The 13,513-nt window shown below is 37.9% G+C and overlaps 1 protein-coding gene across 1 annotated transcript in view; it reads right to left on the reverse strand.

Annotated features, from left to right (window-relative positions):
- ECT2 (epithelial cell transforming 2) overlaps nt 1-13,513 on the reverse strand; it is a 30,607-nt gene that overhangs the window by 9,080 nt on the left and 8,014 nt on the right. The window contains exons 8-21 of the mRNA XM_074911740.1: nt 12,996-13,069; nt 12,737-12,867; nt 11,646-11,761; nt 11,384-11,446; nt 10,789-11,011; nt 9,125-9,261; nt 8,322-8,441; nt 6,600-6,668; nt 5,495-5,605; nt 4,427-4,523; nt 3,630-3,711; nt 2,598-2,676; nt 2,290-2,409; nt 859-997 (exon numbers count right to left, since the gene is read on the reverse strand). Coding sequence (XP_074767841.1) covers nt 859-997; nt 2,290-2,409; nt 2,598-2,676; nt 3,630-3,711; nt 4,427-4,523; nt 5,495-5,605; nt 6,600-6,668; nt 8,322-8,441; nt 9,125-9,261; nt 10,789-11,011; nt 11,384-11,446; nt 11,646-11,761; nt 12,737-12,867; nt 12,996-13,069 — 1,561 coding nt within the window. The remainder of the gene's footprint in view (nt 1-858; nt 998-2,289; nt 2,410-2,597; nt 2,677-3,629; nt 3,712-4,426; nt 4,524-5,494; nt 5,606-6,599; nt 6,669-8,321; nt 8,442-9,124; nt 9,262-10,788; nt 11,012-11,383; nt 11,447-11,645; nt 11,762-12,736; nt 12,868-12,995; nt 13,070-13,513) is intronic.

Genomic DNA, 13,513 nt, shown 5'->3' on the forward strand with positions numbered 1-13,513 from the left:
ATATGAAATTGGAGGCTTACAAATGGCTCCCATCATCCAAGTCACAAAGTAAACTTATGTGTTGCACAGAAATTTGAAGAGAATTCTTGAGAGAAACCCATATGCATCACATTTACTACCTATCCTCTTTGCCATTTCTATTTTTTATTGGGTTTCTATGTTCAGGTGCTTCAGAGAACAGAAAGCAGAACAAGTATGATGTGCATACCATCACCCACAGCGAAATATCAGATCTATCTTTCTACAGTATAGATCTAGAAACTAGTCTGACTAGACTTCTTTAGAAGTCACTATCAAGGCTAGAACAGTACTGTAGCATGGACTTCTGCTGCTGTTGAAATGCATCACTTCAGTGAAACCCCTACAGTCTCAGCATGGCAAAGCAGCTGCAGAAATTAAGTCATCTAAATCCTTCTTTTAAGATGCTAAGCACAGCTATTCCTGAACAGCATCATCACCAGACAAATGAAGATTTGATTTCACAGCGACATCACTTGTCTCTGGCCAGTCTAATGCTTTGGACCGAGGTTTGGGGTTTTTTCGTGTTGGTTTGTAAATCCAGAGCTGTCAAGCGTACTCCTCTGTTTAACTCACGCTGCCATTTGGTTAGCTTATGCTAATGCTATTTAGTAGTTCTGTTAAATTCAGCATCCTGCAGAGATCCTTGAAAAACCAAGCGGTCTCAGCGCAAGGAATTCTCAAGCTCATACACAGCTTCTAAGAGAAGCTTATACTAAAATCACATACCTAACACACCATACAACAAACCTACCTTAGCATTCTGTCCCACAACAGCAGACCTTTATACTCTGAACCACAACTTTCATTAGCTACCACAGCACTTCAAAGCATACAGACCTTCTGTCTCCCTGATGTCTAGGACTTTCTTGATCTGGGAGAGAGGCATGAGAACAACATGCTTGAGAGATGCAGGAGGCCTTGTGTGGCCATGCGGGCTCTTGAAAACACCAATAACTTTATGCCGTTTCCTGGCAATCTGCAGTGAAATTGAAGACAAAGAGGTTAAAGTTAGGTCTATTGCCATCTATTTGTCTCTCTTCTATTCTTTTACCTTCTAGTATACAGAAGTCTTTCTACAGAAAAATACTCAAGAGTGTTTCACTATTTACCACATAAGTCTTTAAGGAACTCACTTATCTCACTATTCACTGTCTACAGTTCAAGTGGCATGGCAATATTTGTTACTTAGCATCAATACACTCACCTCAAAAGTAAAATAAAATATGTTTAAAAAGACATGAGGGGAAGTAATTTTGCATTGCAGACCTCAATTCTACCCTGCACAACAAGCAAGGGTCCTTTGAAACCCACCACAAAGGTAGTCTAGATTTAAACAGAAAAGACAACACCTATATGCATGAGCCAACTTAGGCTATGGTGTGTCATATCCCAGAAGTATCACTTGCTGTTTCTTGAGTGTGCAGCCATTGAGTGGGTTTTGCAGTGCAGGCTGGTCAGTCAGTTTTTACTTTACGTTATCACATAGGTATCTTACATGCCTAAGTAAGGTATTTTGAGTTGTTTTTATCTTGTACAAGAGATAAGCCAAGAAGCTTTTCCCTCCTTTACAAGTGATGAAGCTGAGTCAACCTGACTCCCAGGAAGAGTTCATCACTAGTCACAACAATAGGCTTTAGTCTCTAAGTGATGCTTAAGACAGCACTAGTTTTGGATTATTTTAGGAGTTGGTCTCCTGTGAAGACAATGTTCTTTACTGCTGTAGACAGTAACAAGTACTTTCACAAAGTGTCCTTTGCAACCTCAGTTTCTCCACATAAGTCTCCAAAACCCAGTTATATTACTTTTCCCTCCTAGTTCTTCCTAACATACTGTTAGTCTAAGGCATTTAATATGTGATTTTTTTTTTGGTAGCCTAAGCAGAGACAGATCTACCCCAGAGACCCTCTATTTACTCACATTAAATATGACTAACCTTTACAAGGGCAAACATCCTGCTGAGCCAAGAACTCAAGCACATTGGTACTACTCAAAGTGCTATTCAGATAAACATTTATTTCTTAAAATGCTGCTTTTAAATTTGATCTGGTTGCAAGACATTAAAGGCTACATTAACACCTCTTGATGATTCAACAACTTGTTGCCTTTCCATTAGCTATTGTATAAGCCAACACATCAGCACTGAGCTATCAGTTCCCCATGACTAAGAATTTTGTTTCAAAGTTTTTAAATTTTACTTGCTTATATTCATATGTAGTGTCAAACCCTTTAACATTCAGTTCATGAGATGTACTTATATAGTCATCTTACCTCTAGGCAGTCATTGAACAGAAAGAGCGTGACCTGTTCTCCCCTGTCACAGAGGTCATCACCAAGTGCTACCGTTTCCAAACGCTGAACTAAGCTTCGGTGAGAGGACAAGAGATTGGCCTAAGTGATAGAAGCAAAAAGCTCATTAGGCATTTAGTTCAAGGGCTGGATTACTGCTTGCTTACAGCTTAACACTGGAAATCTGTTTAAACCAGCACCATTGCATTTTAACCTCACATGCTTTTGCAAAGGAAGTAAACTACTGCACAATCATTTTACAGGTCTGCCACTTCAGAGAAATTACTTACCGGACATCCATCAACTTCATAGACAACGTCAAAGAACTGCCTTTGTGCCTCTGTTTTTCTTTTGTCTTCATTAATATGTCTGAGGGAAGGATATTATATTTATCTTCAGTATCAAGCAACAGTAAGTGAATGCACAGCATTTAACACATCAAAATAATTAAGCTAAACATTCAGAGATATAGTTTACACAGCAGCACTGGAAAATGTAAAATCAACCACACTTGCTCACTGAAGTATCTAAATACCACATGCTAAGAACATAGGAAACTTCAGATCCAGAATATTCTTGTCATGTTATCAGTATTTGACATACCATCCAGTTAATAAATAATGCCACTCCCTCACCCTGTAAGATTCTGAACTAGAGACCAAGGCAAAGCAATGTTTTACAGCCTGCCTTTTTTTCCCCCAAGTCAGGACTGCACCTCGCCAAGAAGCAGATATAGGAATAATTACAATTTAAAAGTTGTTGGTGTTGTTAAAGTTGGACAAACATTTACACAATTAATATAGGAGGTCTTATTGCTGGAGACATGCTACACTTCAAAAGAGGTGAGACTTACAATCTAAAAAGCTCCAGCTTTCAGCTAATTAACTCATGGAATGGTGCCAAGAATAGCTAATACAGGACCAGAAGAGAAACTAATCTTCCACCAATAGCATGTCCTTTCAGTGAATACATGCATACAAGTAAGATTTAAAGACAACACATCTCTTCCATTCTGGAGGGAACAGACAGAAATAAGAGTTGGAACAGAAGAGTAGACTTGGGAGGTTCCACTTCAGGGTGAGGCAGGGAGTTAGCAGAGGTTCAGGTAGAAGTGCTGGGTAACAACACCACAGACTCCTTCAAGAGCTCTGGCACAGATTGGCAAAGTGACACCACTGGCCAAAGGGAGACTGAAGAACACATACAATTACGTATATCTACATGGAGAGTAAGATTATGGCAACAACACACTAAGAGCAATTTAGAAGGAACAGATATTCTAAAAGTGTAACAGTATGTTTCATAGAATAAGCACCACTTACGTCATCACTTCCTTTAACGATTCAATAGCTCTTTCTAAAGTTACTTTATCTGGGTTCTCTTCTGCTGTATGCTTCTTAATATCTGCAATTAAAGAAAAAACTCAAACCACGCACACACATTACAAGTGCCAGACATATGAAAAATTCAAGTTTAAACTGTAAATCGGATATGACTGAAATCACAGCTCTTCTGGAGTCAAAATAGCCTTGACTAAGCAGGGAAGTAGGCTGAGCACCAATTGTCTATGCATATCATTAAGAAAAAACCCACCTACAATACAAAACCAAAGCCTCCAACTACTCAGAAATCAACAAGACCACATGATGGTTTTGTTGAAGTGCACAGACAAGCACAGAAGTCTTTTTCTAACCAAAACAGAGGGGGGGTGGTGTGGTTTCTATATTACTTTTTTAACATAATCATTATTACAGCAAGTGGTTGATACCAGGTGGAATGTATGAAGCTGTAAAGCCTTGTCAATACGAATTGCTCTCTAGTTTATGCTAGCTGCACTTGAATCTCAATTATATTTGTATTTGAAGAGACACAATTGTTGCCAGAGCAAACTTTTCCTCTACCTGTATCCTGCAGACAAATATATCAACAAGTGAAATTCAACCAGAAGTATGCTTTCTTCAGTAATCGGTCTTGCTGACTGCCATTAAACATGATTAACTCCCAGAATCAGGCTTGGTTTATATAAGAAAAGCTGTTGCTAATTATGACAAAAACCAGACTTTATCTTGGTTTTAGCACCTTCACAGACAAACTAATAAAAAAATTCTCACTAGCTTACCATTTAGTAGTAGAGCAACACTAGGCAGCCTTTGAACAGGACGGATAAGGAGTTCAGCTAGGCTTTGGCGGCCACATTCAGGTTTAGCTTGGTTTATCTGGGGAAAAGAAAGGGAAGAAAGGAAACAATTCTTACTTTTTCCACACACACACAAGCTCCAAAGTTACAAACTAGGAGAAAAATTGTCTTCCTTGACACTAGCATTAAAGTTTGAGGATTGTTTACCACAGATCATGGTAATTAATTGGTCATTAACAGATCAGATTAAAAAACACTATGTTCAAATCTGCACAGAATTTACCATGTGATTTATGTTCTCAGAATGTTTAATTTTAAACTCTCTTTATTCAGATGCTAATGCGGAGTGGGACAGGGGATGGCCTGTTCTCTTATTCATTTTCCCATCTTACTTGGATATAATTCCTGGTACCTCAGAAAACATAAAGCTGAAATCTATTAGTGTGATCACTATTTGAGAGACACTTGTTGGATATAGAAGAGTTAAAGTTATGCTGCACTTTAATCAGCTATATACCTTTATCTGAAGAGCTCAAGAGTCTTAAGACTCATCTTCAGATAACTCTTTCTTTGAAGATCATATTCCTCTTACATCTCCACTGCTATGCTCCTATTCATTAGTCACAAGAATGTTGAGAGATTCTACCTGCCTGGAAATTTATAGCTGCTGAAAGCGAGTTAAAAGCTATTACAGAAATAGACAGGGAGGGGGACCACTAAAAAGCAGCAGCTCTAGTTATCTTTAGAGAAAAGAGAAGACATGTATTTGGGAAAAAGTAAATCAGAACGTACTTTTTCCAGCAACAAATGCATATAATGAAACTACCTTAAAAGCTGGATAACAGAGGAGGAACTTGGACCTCTTATGAGAGAGTCTTACAAGGAGCTTGAGGGATTGACGTCCAAATCCTTCCTATTTCTGTCTCACCAAGAGATGTTCACATTCCTCCAAGCCTCCAAAATTCCACATTCCTCCACTTACTGCATTAAGTAGTTTACTTGGTAATGACCTCCATGTTCTACCAAATACTTAGTTCTGCAGACACTTACCTTTAGGAAGGCATGAAACCTTGGCTTCTGCTTTTCACATCTAGTAATAGTCTCCTTGCTCATTTCGAAGAAATTCACAAATGGAGGGTATGTTTTCAACAAGTCTTTTGACTGAAAGAAACAACTGTTACAGCTCTGCTTTACATATTATGTAGCATTGTACATATGTTCATATGCCCCAAGCCATACAAAGCTGCTCAAAGGCACATTTCAATAAAGAATAATAAAAAATGTGTTGTAAACCCATGCATGTTCACAGAACAAGTTAAGACATTTTTGCATGCCAGATGCCCAAGATTCAATGCTGCTGATTAAATGCAGACTGCTTTCAGAAACATCAAGTACACATGTGACAATCTTAGAAAGTGCCAAGCAGCTCAAGTAGAAGGCAGATTCTCACCTAGCAAGACGCTTTTAGTGAGAATTTTGGAAATTTCAGACAGGCAGACAGGTGTTTTCTCCAGTTACTGCAAACACCTTTAGAAGACACTAAACCACCAGAAGCAATACCTTAGACTGACAATTTCAGAATGCCAAACAATATTTGCCTCAAAATGATCAGGTCAGCAAAAGCACAAGACACCTAGCAGACTACTTATTTTAAAATGCAGTGCAGTCCCAGACATTGCTTTCCTGTTCTGCACATTCTGTACTTGGGAAAACAAGGAGTCTTTATTCGCTTCCACATTCGAGTATTGCATGAAGAACACAAGAAGCTTCAATGAAGAGTTATTTTCCTAGTTATTTACCACTGATCAGAGACAACAGATAGCTAAGGTTACAGGAGGAGCCCCTTTTAATGTCTGACTAAAAAGGCATCTCTATAGTGTTACAGATTACAGTTCTCAAACCATATCTATTTGGAGTTTTACCCCCGTATACAAGTGGACAGATACATACACTTAAACTTGACATGGATTACCTGTACAAAGTATATAATCTAACAACTGAAAAGTCTAAACAGAAAATACAATGATCCAAGTTAATATTCTCTCTCACTCAATAGTGCTTTGCTTGTGTTTGCTAGCTCCTACAAACGGATTATTTGTAAGGCAAGATAATAGCTCATAATAACTCAAAAAAAAAAATACCAGCAGAAACTTACATATTTAAGAATAATATCACCAATGCTTTTGCTTTCAGTCCAATTCATCATAAGATCTTCCAGGTCTTCCTAGAATACATGCAGGGATGGGGGAGAAGAAAAAAAGATGAGAATGAACTGCATAAAGCTATAAGATGGGAATCAGTGTTCTGCCAAATACATATAATTAGCTCTGTGTGTCCACGCTGACAAGAGGCAATCCTGAAAGCTGTACAGTTTCACATTAAGCCCCTTCATCTACTGAGATCTGAAAGTAAGAGACCTCTGCCTTCCTGAATATAGTTTTAGATCAGCACAAGCAGAGCCTAGCAGTGTATCAGCACTAGCCAACTCTGCAACAAGATGACACTGCTGTCCAAACACACTACAGAACATATCCCGACGGATTATTTAAAAAGTATACACAGAAGACAATTGAGCCAACTAATGAAGAGTCCACAACTACTATATGACTCAAGTCCATAAGATAGGATTCAAATAGAACTAGCATAGCTTTCCCTCACTTGCTGCACCAGGGTGTCAATTAAAGTGAGACCAAGCTGTTAAGCCTGTATCAGCTTGATAAGGATCAAGCTTATTCACTGTCAGCTAATAACAAGGACAAGAGGGCACAGCTGAAGGTTCAGGATTCACCTTAGGTGAAAAGGATTCACTATTAATATTAGTTTGTTGCTGCCACTTATCTTTATTAAGTCAAAGATGAAGGTAAACACAACCACTACGTCTAAGCAGCTTTGTCTACACCACATGCTGCAGGTGAATCCTAGCTGACACATGGACACACACACTCTGCTTTCATCTCAGTGGGCATGTATCAATATCTGTCATGATTAACTAGACTGGATCCCAGCAAAGCTGGGAAAAGCAGCCAACCAAAAACCCAAACCACCGAGTTACAGGCAATCTGCAAGTCCCTCTGTTTTAAAAGCCTACTGAGAAATGCACACAGGAACAGACATATGCCATTATTTGAAGGAGATTCTTATGACTTCACATTTGAGGAAGACTTGCATCATAGTCTATTGTGAGACCCAGAGATGACTTCAGAGAGTGCTTGCTATCTAAATCAAAATATAAAATAAAGCAAGCCTCGAGAACACAATCTCATAGGGAATTCTGATCAGCTCTTATTAGGACTCAGTACCCAATCAGCTGGTTCAGAGGTTGAAGCACAAGCCAGTTTTATGAGCTAGCAGTTTCTGACAATTGGTTCACAGTCATTTAAGGAGGGATTAGTTTTTCTTACCAAATGATAGAAGTGTCCTTATATGATCACGTCTAAAGTCCACTTTAGGAAACACTTGTTTTGTTCCATAGCTTTAACTATACTTCTAAGTTCTCACTTACTGCTTTAATAGAAACAAGTATGTTATAAGCATTTATGAGAGTTAAATTACCATTTGATACCACCAGCCCTTTTGACCAGTTTTGTATCAATTACAGAAAAACTCCTACAGGAAGATGTAGTAAGATAGGAAAAGGAGAAGCCAGCTCTTGAAGGGCAATATTAGTTACATACACAATACTCAGATTTCACAGATTTATAAACAAGTGTTAAAGCTTAAAGCCTACATTAGATTTACAAATAATTCCATAATTTGAACAGTATGCAACAGCACCAGGATGAATCTACACCTATCCCGCAGATACTATTTAAAGCATGCAGAAAAGAATCAAAGTCTGTATCAAAGCTTCCCCTGCAGGGGAGAAGTTGTAGCTTGCCTTTATTTTAGTATGCACATCAAGAATATCTGGAATGCTGCCAAATATAGTCTTAATCTCTTCCTGTGCAAGGATAGGTCCTCCAAGTTGTCCTTCCTTCTCCAACGGAACTTGAAATAACTGATGAATTAGACAAAAAAAGTTAATGCCCTCCCAACCGCCACACACTGTGTTAGAAATAGTTATGAAAGCAACAGCATTTTCTTTCCAGATCATACTTTCCTGCTGTCACCATCTTGAGACACTCCCATTTAGCAAGAGTGGGCTATGGAGGAGTGGTTTTAAGATACACACACTGAGTTCGATACATCACTATACCACAAACCCCTTTCACCTACTTTTCTGCTCAAAGATCTTAGCTCATTCTTTAAGTAGATAACCAGCTGCAATGGAAATAAACTTTCTAGAAATAAAGCTCTTCCTGTAAGCTGTTTGCTATTCTGCTCTTGGAATAATTAAAGAAAGTTTTTTTCCCCCTGCCATGTCTCTCTATTCACTAACATCGTAAAAATCTGAGTCATGAAGATCCTATTTTCCTGAAGCTTCGAATTTTCATACAAACTGCAATTCCACCACAGAACCCAGACTAGAAATTGTGTTTTCCAGCCTTTATTATTAATAGATACTAAACATTTTTATATGTTGGTAAAATTACATGAGACTTTTACATTATCATCTTTTTATGAACCTTTGATGCACCCAAGCACTCAAAAGCCTGCAGAGCACAGTTTGAAAATAATTATTGATGTAAACACTAGATATCTTATTACAATTGACCTGTACTTGCTTTAAAACCAGCTTACCTGAATAATTGTTGTTAGAATATCAACATAGTTACTTTCAGTCTGATACAATTCCTTTGCAACCTGCCATCTTGCAGACTGCTTTAGTGGAAGAGGAGTTGAGTTTTTGGAAGGTCTTGCACAGGATTTTGGTGTTTCTGGTGAAGAGATATTCCCAAAAGAAAACCGAGCTTTATTACAATAGACTCCCTAAAAAAAAGGTCACCCTTAAAGACAGGTTAAAAAAAAACCAACCTTCAGAATTTTTAAGGGAAGATAGCTTTCTTTTTTTTTAAAAAACGGCTATTCTGTAAGTTATTCTGTAGTTACCAGAGCTCTTCCCAGAAAATGGCTTTCTTTATTACAGCCTAATTAGAAAATAACAGTAATATAGTATTCCTCAAAATAATGGTCTGAAACTAGTAAGCCATTTATGGGCAGGTTCAATGACTTAACCCTATTATGTTTAGTAGGAAATGAGGATTAGGTGCTGAACATTATACATACACTATGTAAAAAGTACTTTTCTACTTTCACTTCACCATATAAACAACTATCTTTCAGCTGCCTACCATCCTTGCATTAGGTATGTAGCTCAAAACCATTTATTAAAATCAGTCCTTGCACGTAACATTTACATTTCATCCTATGGGGGTGGGGGGCAGTGTGGAGAAGACACAAGAAAGCCATTTCTCAGAGCTAAAGCCAAGGTGGACCTGGAGCAGTCCATTCGTTTTAGATACCTGCTCACGTATTGGACCTCAGAGACCCGTACTCACTCATTCCGATGTCAAAGTTCCTTACTGTCACAGTTACTATGAAATAAATACCTTCCCTTTTGTTTTCAAAATGGACTTTTTCTGAAACTGTCTGCTGACATAGGCAACTTCCACACCAGGAATTACAAGAATGCTAACATGATCTAAGAAAGCTGGTCTGTGAGGTTGTGCCTCACCGAGATACTTATTTGACTTGTATACAGGGTTTTTTTAACTGCATTAGTAACTCCAGATACCTGCTTTATATGATGAAACTGGGGCTGCCTTTTTTTTTTTAAAAAAAACCTCAGCTATTACCTTTAATCCACTATTTTGCAGTTTCTTCCACAAGAGCCAAAGAGCAGAGACATTAAAAGCTCTTTGCCAATTAACCAATCAACAGTTAGCAATTTATATTCTTCTGAAGTTTTAGACATGACAGTTTGCTGGCACAAATAGCATTACCTCAACAGAACTCTTCAAAGACCTAGGAGGAGTGGGCTTTGGAGGAATTTTCCCTTTAATGCCTTTAGAAAAGAATCTTTGTTCTCCTTTCTCCAAGTATCCTACAGGAGAAGCTTTTAGATGATTTACTGTTAACGATGTTGCTTATCTGCTGCCGATTTTCAGCACAGAATTTGAAGTATTTTGGAGTAACTCTGTACTGTACTTCATATTTATCAGCTCTGTCTCTTCCTTGCTTTCATTTGGGTATGAATATGCTTATTGCAATGACAAGAGGCAGCTTGGTCTCTGTCTGAACTCTTCACTTCTGCTTTCTGCACACTTTGAAAAGGAGAAAGCCTGGAATTAGTTGGGAAATCTGTGGCAAAGCCTGTAAGACTTCCCTACCACTACTGTTACCATTTGGATGCAGAGAGCTCTTAAACATTGCAAGTGCGTCTGAATGAAAGTTTTTAGCTCTACCTCCATTGGTAGTGCTCGACTCTGGAGTGTTAGAAATATCCAGCAAGGACCCAACAGAAAGCGAATGTTCAGCTGATGGGCGTTTCCGAGGAGGGAACGGTGACATGTCGGTTTCTCTGGTCAGTTGTGCAAGAGTTTCTTTCAATCGACGTCTTTTACGATTGCTGTTTGGAGTACTCAGAGAAAGCAGCGACACAGACTTCTTGAGGCCAGGACTCTCTGACTGGAGTAAAAGAAGGTTTAGTTTAGTGTTTTTATCCACTGTACCCAGCCCAAGTCAGTGCAAAGGTATGTTAATTGTAGAGATCAACACACAACACAACTCTTCTTAGGGAATCCAAGGGAAAATGGGTGAGACTTTTTTTTAAAAATAGAAAAACACAAAACTGGAAACCACACTAGTATTTTGTTTGACTAAAAAATAAGTTCAACCTTTGGGAAGCAGAAAAAAATATTCCAAACTAGTATTCTATGTATATAGTTTAGAATGGATTATCCGGAACTTAAACACTGCTTTAAAACATTTGATCTCTGTCCCCATGCTAATTTTACCACCAAATATATGCTGAGCATTATGTAAGATTGATCAACATACCTTCTCAAATAAATACATGGACTCTCCAGCTCTGGCATCCATTTGAATGCTTCCCCAGAACCACTAAAGGAAAAAAGAAAACACACATTAAGAACACGTTACAGGGCTTCGCCCAAAGTTTAAAAAAAAAAAAAAAAAAAAAAATATATAATAGTAAGGCAGTTTACATACTAAATGCAAACATGGCTTATTCTGAAAAAAACATATCCCACATACCAAGTATTATATAGCAATATTCTTTCAAGAATTTGTTGGCACTAACCTCTTGCTTTACAACGTAAAGTTTTTTTAAAGGTTCAAAGGGAAGATCTTTTACTGTACTTTCTTCAACCACTAGATGTGTACACCTTTCATCACCAACGGGTAAATAATGTCCTCCTAGATAAAAAAAGGCAAATTAGCAAGATTGAATATTATAACTTGATAGTTCTGTGGTATCTGCCATTACTGAGAGAAGAACTCTTCAGTTGCTGGGCTTACATAACACCCCAGCAGTGCACAACTTTTAGGAGATAGAGGATGTAGCATGCAATGTAATGTACACATTGAAAAGTCAAGAGTACACAGAGTTCAGAGAGCATTTAAACATGTCTGGCAATAAATGCAATATTATTCTGGAAAGCTTTTGTTGTTTCTTAGAAGAGCAAGCCAGGAATACTCACCCTGAAGACATCCACAAGCTAGAACCTGTGCATGTCACAATCCTTTAAGTAGCATTAGGTAAATGGGTCAGGGGAAAGAAGGGAAGCAAAAGCCACACCAGAAACCACACAAACCCAGCCAACTTTCATCTCTCTTGAAGAAGCCTTGCTGTTACAAGCTTGCTCCATTCCTATGTCTATCATTCTGTCACACACAGCTCTAGCAATACAAGGCTGGAAACTTGTAAGCTACCTGTTACATCATTACTGTCAATGTGATTATTAATATAGTACTACACTGATGAAAAATGGAACACTTCCAATCAAGTGCTCTACCAGCGATGATTCACATCAAAGCTGTAAACATTGCAGCTACTTTCTGTGTATTATGTGAAGACACACACCACAAAACTGATTATGAAAACTGAAGCAGAATATATGTATTATGTAGCAAGTTTTCCAGGATATCTTCAAGTATCCTATAATTACTTTTTAAAATTGTCTAGTTTCAATCAGCCTAGGAAGTTGGAAGTCTTTAACAGCTACCAGAACTAATGCATACACCAAGGTCTAAAAATCAATTTATAGCTCTCTAAGTTGAAGAGTCTTCATTAATACTTCAGGATTCACAATCTAGTATTTCAGCTTCAGTGCACTATCTATCTGCTATAAACCCCATTCTTTCCACAGGTCATCTTCCATAAACAATAACCTTGCATTTCTGTCATTTCTTCCATGTTAGCTTTCTCATCATCAGAGAATCCAAGGAAACTTAACATGCAATCCTGGAAAGGAGGAACCTTGAACTGACTTCTGAAGTCATCATCAGCTGCACAGAAATCACTGAAAGAAAAAAAATAAGTGCACCAAAAGGTCACTAAATCCGTGCTATGTCACTATTTAAACAGAAGCTCACCATACTACAGGTGAGCAGGATGCAAGGTTAAAGCTGAAGGAAAATAAACACCTACATTTCATTCCTTTTCTCCCAAGCCTTATAAATCCACTCAGCTTTCAGAATAGGTGTACCAAGACTCACAGCAATCTACAAAACAGGAAAAGTACAAATTGTAGCAAGTAAGTATTTCCATTAAGTCTTTCCCCTGCCAAGAAAAATTCATAACCTTGCTTTTACATTTCAAGACAAATACTGCAAAAAGGGAACATATTTCTTCAGGAATCATGTCCAAGTGTAACTCACAAGAGTTAGAATGTGTTAATACTTGAGTGACTAGGAGATCAGATCAATAACTATTTTGACACTTACTCCGAAGGGCACCATTTTGTTAGTCTGATATCTTTCATCACTCTCAAAAACACAAAGCCAAATATCTTTTCCAGTGGAATATAGGATATTTTTTCTGGTTTTGATACTTCATATGAAGACATACATCCCAGCCTGCTTTTACCAAAGAGAAAGAGACTATTCCAAAAGTAACTTCTATGACTGCTTGAGAAAGATTATAGTTTTCCTACTTTTTCCATTTGA

This window comes from Athene noctua, chromosome 8 (genome assembly GCF_965140245.1).
Source record: "Athene noctua chromosome 8, bAthNoc1.hap1.1, whole genome shotgun sequence".
In the NCBI taxonomy this organism is placed as follows: Eukaryota; Metazoa; Chordata; class Aves; order Strigiformes; family Strigidae; genus Athene; species Athene noctua.